At 34.9% G+C, this 19,203-nt stretch overlaps 3 protein-coding genes across 9 annotated transcripts in view; 2 read left to right on the forward strand and 1 right to left on the reverse strand.

Annotated features, from left to right (window-relative positions):
- Positions 1 to 890: 890 nt before the first annotated feature.
- LOC116345177 lies at positions 891 to 14,734 on the forward strand. 4 transcript variants are annotated; one of them, XM_031774362.1, is made up of 19 exons: positions 891 to 1,506; positions 2,473 to 2,867; positions 2,932 to 3,015; positions 3,297 to 3,920; positions 4,005 to 4,105; positions 4,199 to 4,272; positions 4,357 to 4,994; positions 5,058 to 6,538; positions 6,614 to 6,655; positions 6,752 to 7,855; positions 7,973 to 8,187; positions 8,264 to 8,431; positions 8,516 to 9,659; positions 9,793 to 12,470; positions 12,544 to 12,857; positions 12,917 to 13,065; positions 13,126 to 13,307; positions 13,523 to 13,615; positions 13,744 to 14,734. In XM_031774362.1, the coding sequence occupies exons 1-19, from the start codon at positions 1,438 to 1,440 to the stop codon at positions 14,122 to 14,124; spliced, it is 9,936 nt and encodes a 3,311-aa protein (XP_031630222.1). In that variant the 5' UTR covers positions 891 to 1,437; the 3' UTR covers positions 14,125 to 14,734. The 4 variants fall into 4 exon arrangements, with proteins under 4 accessions (XP_031630222.1, XP_031630230.1, XP_031630204.1 ...); XM_031774370.1 differs by having other exon boundaries at positions 6,755 to 7,855; XM_031774344.1 differs by having other exon boundaries at positions 5,058 to 6,655.
- Positions 14,735 to 15,846: 1,112 nt separating this feature from the next.
- Positions 15,847 to 16,803, reverse strand: LOC116341724 (translation machinery-associated protein 7 homolog). Its single transcript, XM_031768969.1, has 3 exons — positions 16,689 to 16,803; positions 16,391 to 16,457; positions 15,847 to 16,245 (listed from the first exon to the last, which is right to left on the reverse strand). The coding sequence occupies exons 2-3, from the start codon at positions 16,407 to 16,409 to the stop codon at positions 16,070 to 16,072; spliced, it is 195 nt and encodes a 64-aa protein (XP_031624829.1). The 5' UTR covers positions 16,410 to 16,457; positions 16,689 to 16,803; the 3' UTR covers positions 15,847 to 16,069.
- Positions 16,804 to 17,185: 382 nt separating this feature from the next.
- LOC116341687 (hepatoma-derived growth factor-related protein 2) overlaps positions 17,186 to 19,203 on the forward strand; it is a 4,067-nt gene continuing 2,049 nt past the window's right edge. Inside the window, exons 1-5 of one of the 4 annotated variants that reach the window (XM_031768919.1) lie at positions 17,186 to 17,745; positions 18,468 to 18,526; positions 18,805 to 18,929; positions 18,995 to 19,023; positions 19,103 to 19,171. In XM_031768919.1, the coding sequence (XP_031624779.1) occupies positions 17,668 to 17,745; positions 18,468 to 18,526; positions 18,805 to 18,929; positions 18,995 to 19,023; positions 19,103 to 19,171 (360 nt within the window). In that variant the 5' untranslated portion in view covers positions 17,186 to 17,667. The remainder of the gene's footprint in view (positions 17,746 to 18,467; positions 18,527 to 18,804; positions 18,930 to 18,994; positions 19,024 to 19,102; positions 19,172 to 19,203) is intronic. The other 3 variants (XM_031768937.1, XM_031768910.1, XM_031768928.1) reach the window with 3 other exon arrangements.

Genomic DNA, 19,203 nt, shown 5'->3' on the forward strand with positions numbered 1-19,203 from the left:
AGTACAATTCTCGTTATAGAAATTGTTATTATTTATAACAATTAAATAATTTAAGCAATAATATACAAACGAAAATTAATTAAAAAATGTACAATGTATAAATTATAAAAAGACCCGATTTTCTAACGTGTCCAAATCTCAACAGTCATTGATTTTTCATAAACATTGACGGTTTATCAATAATTATTAAAAATACAAAAAAAAAAAATGGTGAAAAAGTAGGCAACGATTTGTTTGCTGATTCTAAACAATCGGATATTAACGAACAACTAAGATTGCCTTAGCGCATTTCAAAAATATATTGTTACAATGTAAATACCACAGGTTGTTTTATACTATGTCGAGTACTTTCATCGTATAAGTGATAATAAAATGAATACGTTGAATGAAGTGGTAATGCAAGTTTTTTCTTCCAAAAATTTCGAATCGAAACAGAACCTGTATTCAAATCATTGGTTTTTAAAAAAATGTTACCATAAATAGAGTGAACATTTAAATTGAATTAAAAAAAAACATCCGCAATGATGCCAATGAATCATAGTCGGAAAAATTCTCCAAATTCTCCAATATGTTGAAAACAATCTGTGTACTTGAGACCATTGAACTGGGTATGAATGAAATATTGTTCGTTACGTAGTGACAGATTCATTTTGACTAACTTCAGTCAACATTTAATTCAAGCAAATAGCAAATACCGGACTCAAATCGATGGAATTTTGTTGAAGTGTTATATTTTTTACAATTTTTTCCATTCATTTAATAAAAATATAACTGTTTAACATTCAATGGCAATAAAAGATTTGCTATTCAGATAAAATTAATTTGATGATTGATGTTGTTGTGTGTGAGAGAACATTGGAAACGTCAAACGTCTACACAAATGCACTGACGTTTTGCATGTATTCGTCAATCTATGTGTGTATGTTTGTGTGTATGACATACATGAACCATACCATATGAACGTGTGTGGTATTCATATTTTAACAATGCAACACAAATCATGAAATGATTTGTACAGCTTAAAATTCAATGGCCGCCATTTGTAGAATCGCCATTAAAAGTGTTTAGTGTGTTTGTTTTAGATAAATTTTTAACACTAAATTCTTCGTTCAATTGGCACAAACATTGGTCACGACACCAAAATGAGTGAAAACGCGTAGTAAATTTTTTTTTTTAGCAATCAATTTAATTCAAATAAATTGTAGCTCAAACATAAGATAATCCAAATGAAATACAAATAGTTTTTCGGTCCTGATAGTGTAATACAATTTGAACGAAAATAAAAATTAAAGGAAAAATACTTGACATATATACACATCTTGTCCGTATATGTGCATATATACAAAGTGAGTGCGAAAACCAAACAGAATTGGAAATTTGTGAGCTGTGTGGAAATCGACACCAATTCATCGGAATAAATCATTGACATTGATCAAAATGATGAATCCTCCTGTTATATCGAATAGTGGCAGCTTGGAAGATTGTCATACGAACTTTTTTGCATTGGTAAACATTTGATATATTTATTTATTTATTTTGTTCGTTCGCTTAAATAGTGGATCAAATATAATTTATTTTTGTGGTTGCTAGTAGTCATTGTTGTTGTTATAAATTGAAGCTAATCGGCCGTAGAAGCAGTTGTATGCACGCACAATTTGTAAGAAAAAGAGCTAGCAATTGAATTCATTCATTCATTGATTTGTTTGTTCGATTAGAATTCATTTTCGTGTGTGTTGTTTATGCGTTTTGCCGTTTATCCTTTTCAAATGGTGAAAAAGAAACAACAAAAAAAGTTTTTTTTAAAAAGAATAAAAGAAAAATGGACGGCTATTTTAATGATACGCGAAGTTATGTGGATATAATATTGCATACATATTCGAATTAAACATGTTTTTGTTGCTCATCACTGCTGGTGTTGCTGTTTTCTGTTTCTATTACTCTCTCTCTGTGTGCGTGGTGTATGTTTGTGCTTTTTTTTAAGTGAACGGTTGATGTGTTGGTGCTGTCGTCCATTCATTAAATGTAATCGAAACATGAAATGTAATTGTGAATGTGTGTCAAGCAACATATGCTTTCTTTTATACTATCCATGAACAAATACTAGTGCCGCCGCTCCATAAACAGATCAAGCACAAATACAAATTAGCTATTTTATTTAAGCTATCTTCATTTGATTTTCCGCTTTATTGTTTGTTTATTTGTTTTTGGCTTTGTCAGTCATTTCTCCTCCTCCTCCTCCTCCGCGTTTTTTTTCGTCTTCTTCTTCTTTTTGAAATTTTATTTTGTTAAAGCACAAGCTCTTTTATTTTTCTTGTTTGCTTCAATCGTACACCGACAAATGCTTTCATTTTGATTGTTTTTATGTTCGCTCTTCTTTTACTGCCGTCAATCTTTTTCGCATTTTATATTTTAAAAGTAGTAATGTTATTTCACCATTGTTGTATTGTTGCTCAATTTCATTTGTTAACATAGACTGATTTGTGTGGCATTCGATGGCGTAAATTCGTATTTGTTGATCCAACAAATGAACCGCTGAAAGATCCAATACTCCGTTCATATGCAAGATGCTTACGTGAAAATATTCTGTGTGTTTGGCGCCGTATTTCATCGAAAAAGGTCGATTCATTCAATCCCAGTAATTTATATGATGCACGCACACAAAATTCCATGACATTTCCACCATTGTCACTGAAAACATCGAAAGAGCTGTGGATATTTTGGTATGGCGAAGAACCCGACCTCAATGAATTGCTTGTACCTGAACTTATGAAACCAACGGTTGAGACGGCTGAAGGCTCCTATGAAAATGGAATTAGCTACGAGTGTCGATCTCTGTTATTCAAGGCGTTACACAATTTGATCGAACGGTAATTACGCGAACATTCAACATTCATTGAAAATATATTAATGCGGATTTTTCTTCTTCTTTAGATGTTTACTATCGAGAGGTGTGATGCGATTAGGTAAATGGTTTGTGCAACCATGTACAAGGCAAAATTGCTCCATCGAAAATGGGTAAATATAAATTAATTTCTTTCCTAATTTTAAGGCTTCATGGAATTCGATCTTGTTAACTAGAGCACATTCTGTAGATTGATGTTGCTTTGAATTATGCGAAATCCTAGAAAAAAATCCATCGAAATATTCTCAGGGACGATTACGCCAAGAATTAGTAATGGTCTTCGTTCTTTTTTGAACATTCTTTTTTAAGATCACAAAATTATTTTAATAAGGTTGAAATTTGCTATCCAAAAACGTCATTAAATGTAACTGTTTTGTGGTATTTGTATTTTCAGTTATCATCACATGTCATTTTCGTTTGGATTTTTTGTGCACGGCGAAAGTACAGTGTGTACATCCATTGATTTACGTAATCATCCGAATGTGCGACGTTTAACATTAGATCATGTAAAAGAGGCTGCATTGAATAGTGATTTTAATCAACATCCGGTCATTCTGGCGCCGTACGGTTTGGCCGGTACACTAACCGGCAAATATTATAAACCATCGGATCCAATAACAAAGAAAACACTCAAAGAATGGTCAATTTTTTATCCATTGCTTCGCAAGACTGAATACCATTATCCGCCCGTTGTTGAGGTAATCACCGGCGGCGTTAGAATGTGTTATCCTGCCAAATATGTGCTCGTCACTGATATCGATGACGAAGAATTTGCGTTTAGTTCGATTCCAAAAATGTGCCAACAAGACGATATGAACGAAATTGAAAATGAAAATAAAATTCAAACACCGTTCGGCGTCGAGAATATAATTGGTGAACGCGTTTGGCAAGAATGCGTAATTGGTTCACAAATTTTGACAACGCATCAACAGGAGGCTGAAAATGTTATAGAAAATACAACTGATAAAGAACAGTATTTTGAACATCCAACAAGCAAATCCGTGTGCAATTGCACGATGTAAGTATATATAAGCAATTTATCAATCAATGAACCACCTATGTCCTTTGACACCTAGATTAATTAATTAATATATCTTTTTAGACGAAAGAATCCTGACAAACCATCCAGTTGTGGCTTAAACCAGAGTAATCAACTAATGGCTGATATATCATCTGCCATTACATCGATGGGAACACCACAAGGTTTGCTCCCTTAAAAATTACTATTCCATTACAGACCCATTACATGTTTATTAATACCCATTTTTTCTATTCTTTTTTTGTAATTAACCCTAGGAACACCATCAAGCCCGGAACTTTCACCGTATTTCCCGTATCCATCGTCGGTTTCACCGCCCGAATATGAATCGGTAAGCTCAAACAACAAATAACAAATATAAATCATCGATTCAATTTTCATGTGCTAAATGATATTTTACAAATGGCATTTTCAGCAAGCACTTCCAATACCGTCGCCAAATCAACTATCATCACAATATGAACTACAAAACTTTTTGAATTCGTCCAGTGACTACGATGACACACATTCGCCGTTTGTTCTGACATCAGAACAACCGCAAAATAATCAATTGACACCAAACCCATCGCCAGATAGTATAATCGATAAAGTGAATGCAAACGAACAGATTTCACCGGGTGGTAGTGTCAAAGAGAGTGGCAAATCGATAAGTGATGATGAAATCAAAGAGAAAATTCTCCACATGAAGACTGATCCGGATAAAAACTTGGGCTTACCAACATCCGATACAGCGGCAATTGACAATGCAAACATCACAAATGCTTTAGACATTAGCATCAAAAGTGAACATCTTTCTACTGACATCGATTTACTTGAAAATAATACATTGAACGATACCAATTTCCTAAATAGTGCATTAGAAAATATATTTGGCGAAGGCGAGAGTGAGCTCAATGAAAACGAAACAAAAATGTCCTTCGAATCAAATGATCAAAATAAAAAATCCGAGAATGAACATAAAAATGTAAAAAATCTAAACGAAAGTAGCGACAGTGACAGCGATGACACCGATGATGATTCAGACGATTCGGACGACTCGGACGACGATGAAAGGTGAGTTCGATGGTTCACATTAATTGGGTTTGATTTCACAATGGTCTTTATTATTTTTTTCAGTACCGAAAATTCAGAAAATGAGGAGGAAGAAGACGATGCTTCTGACGTTGAGCAAAAGAAGCATTCGCCAAATAAAAACAACGATGGAAAGAGCAAGAAGAACACGTCCGAAAATGATATTGATGAAAACACCGCCAAACAATGCACAAATCCAAGTGAAAGTTTAGAAAAAATTTTATCGGCCGATGCAGATAGTTCGTCCGATTCGGCTAAAATGGGCGGTGAACATGAGAAAGGTGCGGGTGGTGAAGGTTCACACCAAAGCCCAAAATCAAGTGATAAATTAGGGTGTATGGGTGAAAAAACTGATGGTAGCCGAACGTTTGGCATGCAACGCTCTGAAGATAGCAATCGAATTGATAATTTGCCAAACGATAGTAATATTGTTAGTTCCGATTTAGCCAATGACAACCATAGCAATATTAGTGATTCGGATGTTGGCGATTTTGCCGATGATGTGGACGATTCGTCGAATGATAGCGCCAAAAGTAGTAATTCCCATGATTTTGTAATACGTTTAACAAATAAATCAAGTGATGTTCCTATAAAATCAGATTGTGCCAATTTGGAAGGCAATACAAAATCTGACATAAAAACTAGCAACAGCGATCAAATGCCGTTCATAAATTCAATGAACTTTTTAGATGATTTAAATACGACTGATACCAGCGATTCGAATAGTAGCGGAAAAGATTTGAAATGTTCAAGCACATTTAGCCTAATGCGTGACTGTGGTTCAAAGGGCATCGATTCGAGCTCGGGCCAAAGAGAGCATGATGATCAATTAAAAACATCGCCGAGCTCGGACACAAAATTGAAAGGCGTTTCATCATGCATTGGATTGAGTTTGGACAGTGCAATCGGTTCAAAAAGTGTTGAAGATGATAACGCTATGTCTGATTTACATACGGACAACATTTCCGATGATGAATATGATATTAAACCGGACAGTATTACATCACGCAAAGCCGAAAACATTTCAATTCGTAGCAATGAGAATTTTGAAAGTATTGCCAATTATATAAACCCAACGGCAATTAGCTTAAACACACTGATTTCGGCTGACTACTCAAATCTGAGCGACAATAATGACACCAATAGCAATGACAATCGCGATAACAGTGACAATAAACGAAACGAAAACTCGCCAACTATCAGCAAATCAGAAACAATTACGGACAAAGATATTATGGAACCGGGAGAATTGCTTGGAAAAAATTTGCTCGAATCACAAGATTCAAATTTGACCAGCGAATCGGTGATCGGTGATGTTGCAAGTAAAATAGGAAAAAGTCCATTTCCCACGGAATGCATCAACAAAGATAAATCAGATGTATCGGCCGATTGCGATGGTAATGACGGTGATGCAGGCAAGAAGAGTGATGGCTTTTGTGCTGATGAATTGGCAGGTGCAAAAGGTGAATTTGGTTCCTTAAATGCAATTAGCACAAACGAAAGTGGAGGTGGAGGTGTATCTGAAGGTACGAAGAATGTTCTCCAAGAAAAATGTGAGACAGCACAAAAAACCGATGATGAAATGGTATTTTCATTTTTAGACGAGCAGAGCATGCAAGATTCAAATCAGAGTGGTATTTTAGGTAAATATATCGCATCGCATTGGTTTCCAAAACAATCAATCAGGTAATTTCAGTAGCAATTTTCTAATTGATTGTCATTATGTCTATTTCGTTTAGCAGATATTTTAATAAATGATCCAATCAAAAGCAAAGATGACACAGGTCTTGGTCAAATGTTGCCAAAAACATCAACAAGTATGTCCGGTTTAGATTTAGATCCGGAAAGCTTATCACAGATAATGGAGTCGATTAAGTCGCCAAATCAAACGGAAAGCGAACGAAAACGTACCAACAGCCCAGGCAACGGTGCGAATACTGAAAACACAAGAGGCGACGATCGATTCAATAAAACAAATACACCATATATTAGTCCAGTACGTGAACACATGAATGTGGCACATTGCATTGACAACGTTGCGGCACCAGCAATCGATAAACACTCATTAGGTTTGGATGATTCGAAATCGATTGATGGCGGTGTTGCATTTGTAGATGGTGTACGACTCAAAGACAGTTTGACCACAATTGATTTGTTAAAAAATCGACCGTCAGATTTGACCAGAGAGATTGAAATTAAAATTGAAAATCCCACCGAATTTCTACCGGAACAAATAACACAAAGTTCAACACATGAAGACATCGACGTGATGTCGTCCGCCTTGAGTATTGAAAAGAAATCGAGCACATTAAAAACTAGCGGAGAGAGTGCAAAAAAACTGAAAAATTCCGAAAGTGATGCAAATGCCAGTAAATTGACGTCGAGCAGTAGCAGCCGATCATCGAAGAGTAGTAAAAAATCAAAGCATGCTAAATCGGTTGAATCGTCAAAAAAGTCAAGCAAATCGAGCAATAAAACCGACAAAAATAAATCAACTGATACGGACAATACAAAAAATAGCGAAAATGCTCCGGGTGGCTCCGCAAATACGTCTTCGTCCAGTAAAAAGGCAAAGGATGGCAGTAGTACAAGCCGTAAACGAATTTTAAAACCAACGAAACGTCCACATCGAACATTTTATAGTAACAGCATGCAAATAGCCAAACGGAATATGATCAATTTGGAAACGCTCGCATCTTTGATGAAAAGGCCTAACTTGAATGTTCGCAATCATGACCTCATCGCTGAATGTAATGAAACTCCACAATCACTGTACGATTTTTCAACGTGGGAAGCGTGGATGGCACATTCTTTTTCATTATTTGGCGCTATCGTTCCACCAGGTAACTGAAACGATTTTTTCGTTTTTAACTATAAAAAATAGTGAAGAAATTCAGAGAATGTACAGAGAATTGTAATTTATGATTGGAGTATTTAACCAATAATTTATAATCAATTAGGTAATATGCATCCGGTTAAAAGATTCAAACCTGGTGAACGGTTTTCATCTCGAGCCATTTTCAAAGAATTACAAGATCTTTACTCAAAGCAAAATGTGCGATTAGCCGATTTCAAGAATAATCCGCCAAACAGTGTTGAAAGCAAATCAGTTTCTGACGGTCTTCATACATCCGACGAAGACGTTGATCAAGACTATTACAATGACAGCGGTTCGGTTAGTAAATTTAATGAATTTTCGCAACACAAACGACATTCTAACTTCTTCTTGTTTTTTTTTTTTTTCAAAATAGAATTCAAACTTGTCTGACTACGATTTGAATAGCCCTGATATTTTATGCAGCCCAACAAATTTCTCCGATATTTATTTTGGAGGTGCACGCAATCTGTCACTTCTTTCCGATCTTGGTGGCATGGTCGATCCAGATTGCTCTGATAATTCAAACGAAGGATCAATGCAGGTAGGTCCCCTTTCATTCCGTTCAACTTTGAAAAGTATCACAAAGTTAACCAAAAATAATAACGAATATATCACGGAAATTCAGGATTGGACGTTCAACTTATCATCATCATCAACATCAACCACATCAAAGCAGCTTATTTCATCAAAATATGCACCACTTACAAATATAGCACCAACTCAAGCCTATTTGCAGCACAATTTCATTTATCGACCATCTTGGGAGTCATCAAATGGCTCGGGAAAATCACTGAACAAAAAGAATAAATTCGGCGCCACTTTGAATAATAAAGTTGGCATTGGTTTCAGTAAAAGTAAGAACAAAAATAAGCATCGAACATTTGGTGCAGGACCAATAATAACTAAAACGGATGGTAGTAAATCAAAGCGTTCAATAAGCGGTTTCGATTATCTGATTAAAAAAGAAGTTGATTTCAAAGGTGGCCAGAATAAGTATGAAAGTCGACATATGACTATCAAAGAGGAACCAACAAGTGACACAGAAATTCGAAACGAAAGCGAAAGTGATACGGACAGTGATACAGACAAGAAGAAATCGGGCAAAAAGAAAAGTGATAAAGGCCAAAAATCACGAAAAAGTGGCCAGGCTGAAGAATGTTCGATGTATGATAATAATGGAAATAGTGATGACAACAGCAATGATTCTGGTCATAATTTTGACTCCATGAAATCCGATCTGTATCACAAATCTAATATAAAATCTGAAGTGAGCGGATCCAATGAAAATGTTTTACAGCGAGGAGATGCCGGCGCTCAAAGAACGAACAGTACCAATTTAGATAAAAGCAGCAGTAGCGTCGAGGAGTTTGATAATGAAAAACCAGTTAAAGTGGTCAAGGTTCATATCAATCTGGACTATGATAGCGAAGTGTATAATGAAGAAGTACACATTCGTAAATTTCATAAATATCAGCGAAACATCGAGATGGCAAATAGCTTGCAAGTTGCACCATTTGACACCACCACCGAATCATTTCCATTTGAAAATAATGCGACAACCATTCTAGAGAGTGGACAACAAATGAATTACAGTTCAAGCGATTCAGACTCAGACGATTCGGATGGCAATGATTTAGATGATTCGGATAATTCATCGTGCGATGAATGCGCCACTGGACCATGTAGCACTTCTATTTTGCCATCACTTCAAATTGGTAGCACAGCTTCAAGTCCAGCCATGTCCTTATCATCTTATTACAACAAAAACGGTAAGCATTTCATGTTCATCACACATTAAATTGTACGTTATTATATTTCGGGCACACTTTCTGTGTAAATTATATTTAAATTTTGTATTGATACCTTGATATTAACAATGTAATCAAAAATTGTTTATTTCAGAAACCTACTTAGAAAATATAGCTCAACCGGTGCAACGTTTACCAGAGACGAATGCATTGATATTGAATTTGCTTTTGTACGATACATCGTTGAATGTATTCCGTGATCATAATTTCAATAGTTGTTCGTTGTGTGTATGCCATACATCTTGTGATGGAACATTTGGTAATATTCGTGGTTTGGATTCAGGTCGTTATTTAGCATTGAATGGTCATAGTTATTCGGAATATGTTCCTGATATTTCATTAACTTTAAATCCAATTGGTCAATTTGAAACGGAAAATGATCGCAATATGCGTGTTAAAAATTCTCATCTATTGGGCTATTTAGACACCGATCCAATTCATTGTACATGTGGCTATAGTGCAATAGTTAATCGTAGACTGTCACATAAATCGGGCTTATTTTATGATGATGAAAATGAAATAACTGGAATTGCTGAAGATCCACAAGAGCAAAAAGCACGCGAAAAGAGATCATTGCTGATAAAAAGTGCGGCAGGTAGTGACGAATTTCTATTTGGTATGGAAAAAATGTGTGGTTCGATCTCACAAGTAATTATGGATTACATTCAAGAGCAATGTACTTGTGTGCAAAATGCCACAAATTCTGTGCAACGTTCAATTCGTTTTGTGAATAATGCAAGCTATTATAGTTTCGAAGATGCATTCATCAATGTGGTTGAATACTGTGATGCACAGGACATTATTCGATTGGCATTGGACAACAGTAAATTGGAAAGTCAACCAAAATCACGTAAAAATAATGCGCTCGTCAAATCGAATGATTCGTACACCAATGTACATAAATGGCCGTACATAAAAGCAAGCGTACCATCGAACAACAAAGATGTGCTGAAATTCATGCAAATGCTGATGCCAGTGCTACAAGGATCGTTTAATAAAAAATACATGACACGAATGTGGGAAGCACCATATGCAATTCAGGGTCCATTAACATGGCGTCAATTCCATCGTTTGGCATCAACACAATCGGGACAATGCGAACCACAACCAATCCCATCAATAATCGTCGGACATGAAAAGGAATGGTTGTCGGTTTCACCATTTGCAATTCAATACTGGGATCAATTGATGCTCGAACCATATTCATACACACGTGATGTGGCCTATATCGTTGTTACACCAGACAACGATTATGTGGTCGATGAAGCAAAGCAATTTTTCAAAGAGCTGAGCACCATGTACGAAATGTGCAAATTAGGAAGACATTGCCCAATTAAAGGCTGTGATGGTATTTTGAGATCAAGCAAAAGCCCAACCGATATCATAAGCGATGAATTCGAAAATTTATATGCATTATTTGAGGATAATAAAACAATTGAAATCATCAAATCGTACATATACACGTGTCAACAACATCTTGTGCCGTATCTCACAAATATTTCGTCGGATAAAAGTATTTTGGATCCAGAACCGGAAGGTTTTAACATTAAAGATGTGTACAAGGATAAATCGATGTCAAGCCCAATGTTTCAGCCAGATACACCGGAATTTTCATACAGCAATGCCGAAAATAAAGAGCAAAATTCATCATTTGAAAATGAATGCGATTCAAATGCATCGTACAGTAATGCACAAACTCCACAGCCGGCTTCATCAAACGAACCAATTGTATTGACAAATCAGAATGAAGCAAACGATGCAATACCACCGTGCATCATAATTTATGTATTGAATCCATTATCATTTGGTCATGAATCGGAAGATTTGCAGCGTATTTCATGTATTGCACTTCTGCGAAGCTACTCAAAAATTCTAAATGCCGTACCAGATTCCATTCGTAATAACATTAAATTACAAATCCTTTCGATGGAAAGCATTTTGGAAATGGGCCAAAACTGTGATTTACTTCGGGCTGCCGATCAAATGCGTTGTTTGGCATTGAGCATTTTCTCGCAGTGTCGCCGCAATTTAACACATGACTTAACTGCTAAAGTTCTAACCGGCTTTGGAACCGCAGCCAATTTGAAAAAGGTCATTCAAAATAAAGATCAAAATAATCGCACTCCATACAAATTGTATGCACCACCGTACATATTGTCGGGACGCGATGAAACAATTGAAAGTAGTGAAGTGTTTGGTGCAAGTACAGTTGATACACCATCGTCTGTGTTATATTGTAATTATTGTTTGTCAGAAGATCAAAAATGGTTGCTTGCGGTGGCAACCGATGAACGTGGCGAACTGCTCGAAACAATAACAATAAACATTGAAGTTGTAAATTCCGAACAAAATCCAAAGAATCGAGGCGATTCAATTCGTCGTCAAAGTTTACAAAAACTGATGGATTTCATAATTGGCATCATTTCACAAACATCACAACAATGGCGCATTGTCATCGGTCGTGTTGGTAGAATTGGACATGGTGAATTGAAGGCGTGGAGTTGGCTGCTATGTAAATCAAGTCTTGTTAAGATTTCAAAACAATTGAAAGATGTATGCGATCAATGTTCAATGATGTATTTGCATAGTTGCCCAAGTATTGTAAGCGCATGTTTACTTACACTTGAGCCAGACACCTGTTTCCGCATACTATCCGATCAATTTACACCCGATGAACGTTTCAGTCAAATTGCTATGCAATCTACATTGTCAACGCCGAGCGATCTTTCATGTACACACATCTTAGTACTGCCAATCAATGCAGCGGCACAAGTAAGATAGAAAATATTTGCAATGAACAATGAACTTTTATTCAAATTTTGACATTTTCTTTCTAACCAAATAGGCTGTTCAAACGTACCCAGAACATCACATCACAGATTTCAGCGAAGAAGAGTTGTTTGTTAGCTTAGGAAATAGCGCTCCATTAGGTGGCATAAATAATATGGCCTCGATCAATAATATGGGCTCATTGAATGGCATGAATTCAATAAATAACATCAATGGCATCGGCGGATTGAACAACATTAACGGCATGAATATGAACTCCGGCATGAATATGAACATGAACAATGCAGGAATGAATGCTTTGAATGCACTTAACAACATGAACAACATCAATAATTTGGCCGGAGTCAATAATATAAACGGTTTAAGCGGGTATGTTTGATTGTTTTTACATTGTTTTCGAATTCAACTAGAGGTGCATTTTTACACAGATTAAATGGCATCGACAGTATGAATGGAATTGATAATTTGAATGGCATCGATAGCATGGATGGAATCGAGGGAATTGACTTGAACATGGATGGAATGGACGATGTAAATATGAATAACATTGAAGATTTCCTATCCAATGACTGGGAAAGTAAGTTAAATCAAATGATTTTATTGAGCGAACGTGTTTTAAATTTAAAAAAATCTTTAGACCATTTCACAGATGAAATTCAACTGCCAACGGATAATCCACAAGATGATCCAACGCTCGATGTTAAATTAGAAAATGTCAATCCAAACGACGACCATCAGTTGTTGAATCAAAAAGTGGAAATGGCTCAAGTATCGAAACAAGACCACGATCAAAAACCAAATGCCAATTTAATGCTATCGGTAAATAAAAATTATATCACTTTCATGAAAATCTCCTATATTTTTTTAAACAACATTCAAATAAAAATTGTTTTGAAGCAATCAAATCTCAAATTTAAGCAATGATGCTTGTTCAAGCGATTCCAAATTTGTGGTCGTTTTGAGATCATCTATATTTTTCAAATATTTTCTTACAAAATTTCTATAAAATTATATCATTTTTCTGGTCACTGTAGGTAAATATGAGCGGCCTTGGACATCAAGTTAAACTCGAATCAGACTGTGATACTGGCAATATGCAAATGCAATTGCATAATACATCCGATGAAGTGAGTATAAACGTAATTGCATTCATTAGATTAGTCTAAATACTTTGTACTTTTATTGTTCGTTCGTTTTTTTTTTTAATGAAACGACTCATTTATCGAATGTTTGTGTTTTTTTTTTCAATTTTCAGTTTGGTCAAATGATGGCACAACCCTTAGCAATTGGATTTATGGTTTCAACGGCTCCAATCAATCGAATGCCACCATGGTTCTGGGTGAATTGTCCACAATTGGAGAATGTGAATCCGGTGTTTTTGAAAAGTTCATTGCACATTCACAGCCCGTTGATCCATCAAAATTCAAATGAATATATTAATCAAAGATTTTCGCATGCCGGCATTCATCCGCTTGATTCACCATATACGGCCGACACAATGAGATATATTCTGGAGAGTTACAATTTCTTATCGTGGCTCGCCATCGATCCAAACACAAACGATCGAATTTCATGTTTACCAGCTCATATTCAAGTGCTTATGCAACTGTATAATATGATTGCGGCATTCACCTAAATTCCGAATCATTCGAACGAATTGATCAAAAATCAAATAGAAATAAAATTAAATGAATGGAGAACATTGAACTGTGCGATAGAAAAAAAATGACGATAGAATGTAGGGAGAAAACAAGCTACAAAACTTAAACCAAAACTGATGCAAACATTTTAGCATATATATTAATTATAACAATTCAAAAGATGAGTTGATCGACGAAATTCTCTCAAAAAATACACACGGCAAAATTCAAAGTAAAATGCATCAAGTGTAATACTTTGGAGCGACTGCAAACACATTTTTACACTTCAGCATTAGAAGTGTTTTTATAACAGTAGTATTCGAATATGAATCTGTGTATAGATGGTAAAATTGCCGTTTTACCCTGATTACTTTAACGTTTTGCCATGTGTACTTTGACAGAGTGAATTATTCGAATGATTCAATTGATTTTTTTTTAGATTAAGTCGTTTTTAGTTAAATGGTAATTAATCTATAAATGAACAAGAAACAAAATTATTGGTGTAATGTTTCACAAATAACTATCATAATTGTATTACGTAGTCCATAAATCAGGCTATTTATTTATTTTAAACAAAATATACAAATAAAAAAACACAAATTCTAAGCATTCTCGTTTTTATCATGACATTATCACTTTGACAAGTGATTGTTGCACTTCACAGCACATAAACAGGATACTCACACTTGCTGCGTTGATGCAGTGACCGACACAGATGTGCGCTTGAACTGAATAACGGTGAACTTTGAATGGGAACACCATAGAAACCATTTGGTCAAATTGTCATTTACAGCAATAACAATGTGACATTGTCAAACTAAACCAGAACGAAAAGATGGCACGCAAAGTAAGAGCAACAACACGCGCTGCCACTGTTGCAAAAACTGGCCGAGCTCAAAGTACAAGGGCCAATCCAAAACCATCACCAGAAAAAACACAGAAAACACCAGCAAATACACAAAAAGCAAAAACAATAAGAAGACCAGATCGTTCACCGAGCATCTTTGAAGATTCACTGCAATCAACGTACTTAACTCTACAATATTCTCAAAAACAAAGTACGGACACACCAGATACAATGTACAATGAAATGATTAAAAATGATGCTGTGGGATCACCCGATTTGTTCGAAACGGAATCGAATGAAAAAATTGATGTGCCGATTGAAGTAAAACCGATCTCAGTTGGCGTTCAGTGTTCACCTCAAACTCGAGATATCGGTGTTGGCACCGATGAAGTTGTATTCAAAGATTTTGGTATTCAATGTAAACCTCACACCCGTGATATCGGCGTTGGTCCTGATGAGCCATTCATGTATCGTAGCATTCAACGACGCGCATCCACAAATTTGAATGAGATCGTATATGAATCCAATGAATCAAGTAATGAACCCGATAGTTTCTCAAGTGAAGGCAGCAGTATGATTGGAGATAGCGATCTGACTTATAGAAGCAGTTCAAGTGATATTTTTGACGATTTTGATTTGCTGGAAGAAATCGAAGACTATGATGACAAGAATGCATCGATTCAAGACACGCACGCTGACCACAAAATGTACGACGAAACGAAATCAACGATAAGCGATTCGCCACCCCGCAATCAAATCTACGTCAACAATAAATTTCATTCACCGGAAAGTTTACGCATTCAGTTGAAAAAATGTTCGGATAAATCGAAAAAGTAGCTAAAACACATGCCAAAATCAGGATTCAGAAAAATTCTTTTCTTATTTTACAAATTGTACTTTTTATTTTTTGAAAAATTCCGTTTTCAATAAATGCAGTGTTTTTAAAATCAAAATTGTGTTCGTGTACATCATTTGATTTACAGCATCGGATTATAAAACAAATGTGAATTTAGTCGGAATTTATGTGTGAAATGTTGGTCCGGATTGAATTTTAATTTATATGGTGTAAGTGTTATAGTTGATGTTCTTTGTTCTCATTTTTTGCCAGATTTTTTGATGCCACCACCAGTCAATGGACCTTTTTGTGATGCTTTTTGTTTCAATGCATCCATTGCTTTTTTCTCAGCTTGTAATTTTGCCTTAAATTCTTTGTCCTCATCGGTGAGATCTTTGGACTCTTTCTTCGGTGCCTTCAATGGCTTCTTCTTACCTAAAGTGACCACAACAAAATAAATTCAATTATATAAATATTTTGTAAAAAACATATAGGAGAATTTATAGGAGATCCCAGTTGGAGGGAATAAACAAAGAAAAAACGTTAAGAATGTCCATAAAGAAATTAGAAATCTTCTTACCGCCTTCACGACCAGACATCTTTGGATTTTTTTTTAAATTTACAACGCAGCCTACTTAACAATCAACCTGAAAACAAAAGGAAAAAAAATATTTCAAAATAAGTATATATGTCAATTTGAAAAATGTGCTTAACAACATATATCTATTTTTTATATTAAAAAAATATTTCGATTTTTTTATAAAATTAAAGTGTAAACAAATATTCTTGGATGATTATCAAACTTTTTTTTAGCAAAAAAACACAAAGAAAATTATCGGAATATACAAATAAAAATAACAATATCAATATTAATGTACCTTGCTCAGTTAGCGTGGATCTACGATTTTTGCTCGATACGATTTTCTGATTTTCTGTTGTACGTTCGTATGGTTATATACGCGCGTTAATTTCGATATCGGACCACTTTCGAACGCAAAAAGTGTCATATAAACTGTCAAAATGTGAACCGATATTGAAAAATGAATGCGTTCAATCTATGATTGGATGCGCTTTTATCGACATTTAAAAATTGCATTTCACCATATAAATCATATCAAGAAAAACACATTAAAATAATATGTAATCCAAAATGCAAAGCAAAATGTTTGAACGCAAGTATATGTGACTGCGATGTTTGCTGTCAAAGCATGATTTGTTTCGAACTTCGGACCAACAAGAATGTCACATTACACGCAAACACACTAACATATACACATCGATGAAACTCAAATTCATATATTATTTGTTATTGAATGCATTTGTGTGATAGCGTGTTTTTCTTATATGACACACTTTCAATGTATTTGAAAACATTAAGAACATGAATATAATTGTATATTTTCTGCATTAAAAATCGGAATATGCACATTTTACACGGTGAAACATTTTGAATAGATTTTTTTTCGAAAACTTAATCGGACCAGATTGTTATGCATCGAAATTTATTCGAATGATTGTGTCATATGCTAGAGCTGACATCTGGAATTCTAACCACACACATATATATATACACATAAAACGAATGAAGATCGTGCCGCTTTTTTCCTCGTATACTCATCGCACACAATTTATGCATTTTGTTCGTCAGTGTATTTGGCAAAGTGTTTTTTTTACTCTCTTCACATCGTTTCCCAAATGAAATAAAAACTTAACAAATCACACCATTCGGTATAACAACAGTTTTTTTTTGGTGCGTTTCTTTTGGTCGTAATACTAAACAACATTTTTGTTGGTTAGACATTTTGTGCGTTGTCGGTGGATTGATAAAAAAAAAAAAACATTGAAAAAACCAATAAAATGGGCAAAAAGGACTCATTCAACGTTGGTGATTTGGTATTTGCCAAAGTAAAGGGATACCCGGCTTGGCCAGCAAAGGTGAGTTTCATAGTTTTTTTCCGCTCAAAGATGTATCTTTGCCATTTTTTATATTGTTGTTGCAATTATTATCATTTTTTCTATGGCCGTTACATTTAGAGATCTGTATCTTTTACACTGATTAAACACATTTGTTTAGTCTTCTACGTTGACTTCATTTTTGTCACACACACACACACACACACACACACACACACACACACACACACACATTTATATATATATATATATACTTACACACACCACAATTGTTTAGTTCATGTAATTGAAACAAATTTACTTCGATATAATGATTTTTGTTGACATATGAGCAAAAAAAATGCTTAACTCATTTCGTGTCGTCTCGAAAAAAATGTTGGATTTTTTTTATAATTTTTAATTGGTTGGAATGTCACAGATTCAATATAACTTTCTCAGAGTTCATCATTTCAGAAAATCTTTGTTTTGGAAAACTATGAGAATTTTGGAAAATATTCTTTCAGGCGGTCATATGTATGAAGCTCAATTTAGAAAGTAAATTCTGATGAAAAAAAAATTGATAGCATCCAATATAGCTTCAAAAGTTGATGAATCAACCATTCAAATAAAATGAGTTATGCATATTTGTATTTTCTTGTTTTCAAATTGATAAGCCAGACATTTTCATAGAAATCTTAAATGAAAAAAATATTCGCAGGTCCACATGGATATAAATGTCTAATCAATGGTTGTATCCTTTTCAGATTGTCGATATTACCAAATCCAAGAAGTACAGTGTATATTTTTACGGAACCGGAGAGACGTAAGTACCGCTATATTTCTTTACAAAAGGAAGCACTCCAAACATTCATTGGATCATCTCATCCTGTCTCTTCTGAAGAGACTGCATGAAATTATTGAGCACTGAGTTTCATTGCAATTCATGATCCTAAATAAAATTTGAGAGTCTGCCGATGGAACCATTTAAGCCAAAGAATTCCATGCGATAATCTCTCACATGCCATTTATTTAGCGAAAATGTTACGTTAGTCAATTCTCAATCTGAAATTATAATGAAAGACTTTGAATTTCTCTCACCAGCGCCAATGTTCAAGGGAAAGATATCACATTGTATTCAAAAACAAAACAAAAATTTGCCACAAGTAGTTCGATGAAAAAACAGGATTTTAAAGCGGCTATTGATCAAATTGAACAAGCGTTAAAAGGTGCATATTTTTTATTGATTAAATTATCAACATTTATGACATTAACATTATAATTATTTTTCTAGGCGATGACCCAGCACCGAATGCATATGAGGTAATTACAGAACTAGTAAACATTTAACCATCGTCGTTATAATAAAACTTTTACTTATATGTCCATTAATTCATTGCAGATTCCATTGGACAGATCGAATGTAACGTTTGATAGTACTATCAATAGTACACTTGATACAACTGGACTTGATACAACTGGACTTGATACAACTGGACTTGA

This window comes from Contarinia nasturtii, unplaced genomic scaffold, assembly GCF_009176525.2.
Source record: "Contarinia nasturtii isolate CC-2019 unplaced genomic scaffold, AAFC_CNas_1.1 Cnas_scaffold_129, whole genome shotgun sequence".
Classification (NCBI taxonomy): Eukaryota; Metazoa; Arthropoda; class Insecta; order Diptera; family Cecidomyiidae; genus Contarinia; species Contarinia nasturtii.

What these genes read in the sequence shown, in the direction of transcription:
- LOC116345177 (XM_031774344.1), top strand. Translation starts at nt 1,438, where the DNA reads ATGATGAATCCTCCTGTTATATCGAATAGTGGCAGCTTGGAAGATTGT. An exon ending in TTACACAATTTGATCGAACG is followed by an intron (nt 2,868 to 2,931) that starts GTAATTACGCGA and finishes CTTCTTCTTTAG; the next exon opens with ATGTTTACTATCGAGAGGTG. An exon ending in ATTACAATGACAGCGGTTCG is followed by an intron (nt 8,188 to 8,263) that starts GTTAGTAAATTT and finishes TTTTCAAAATAG; the next exon opens with AATTCAAACTTGTCTGACTA.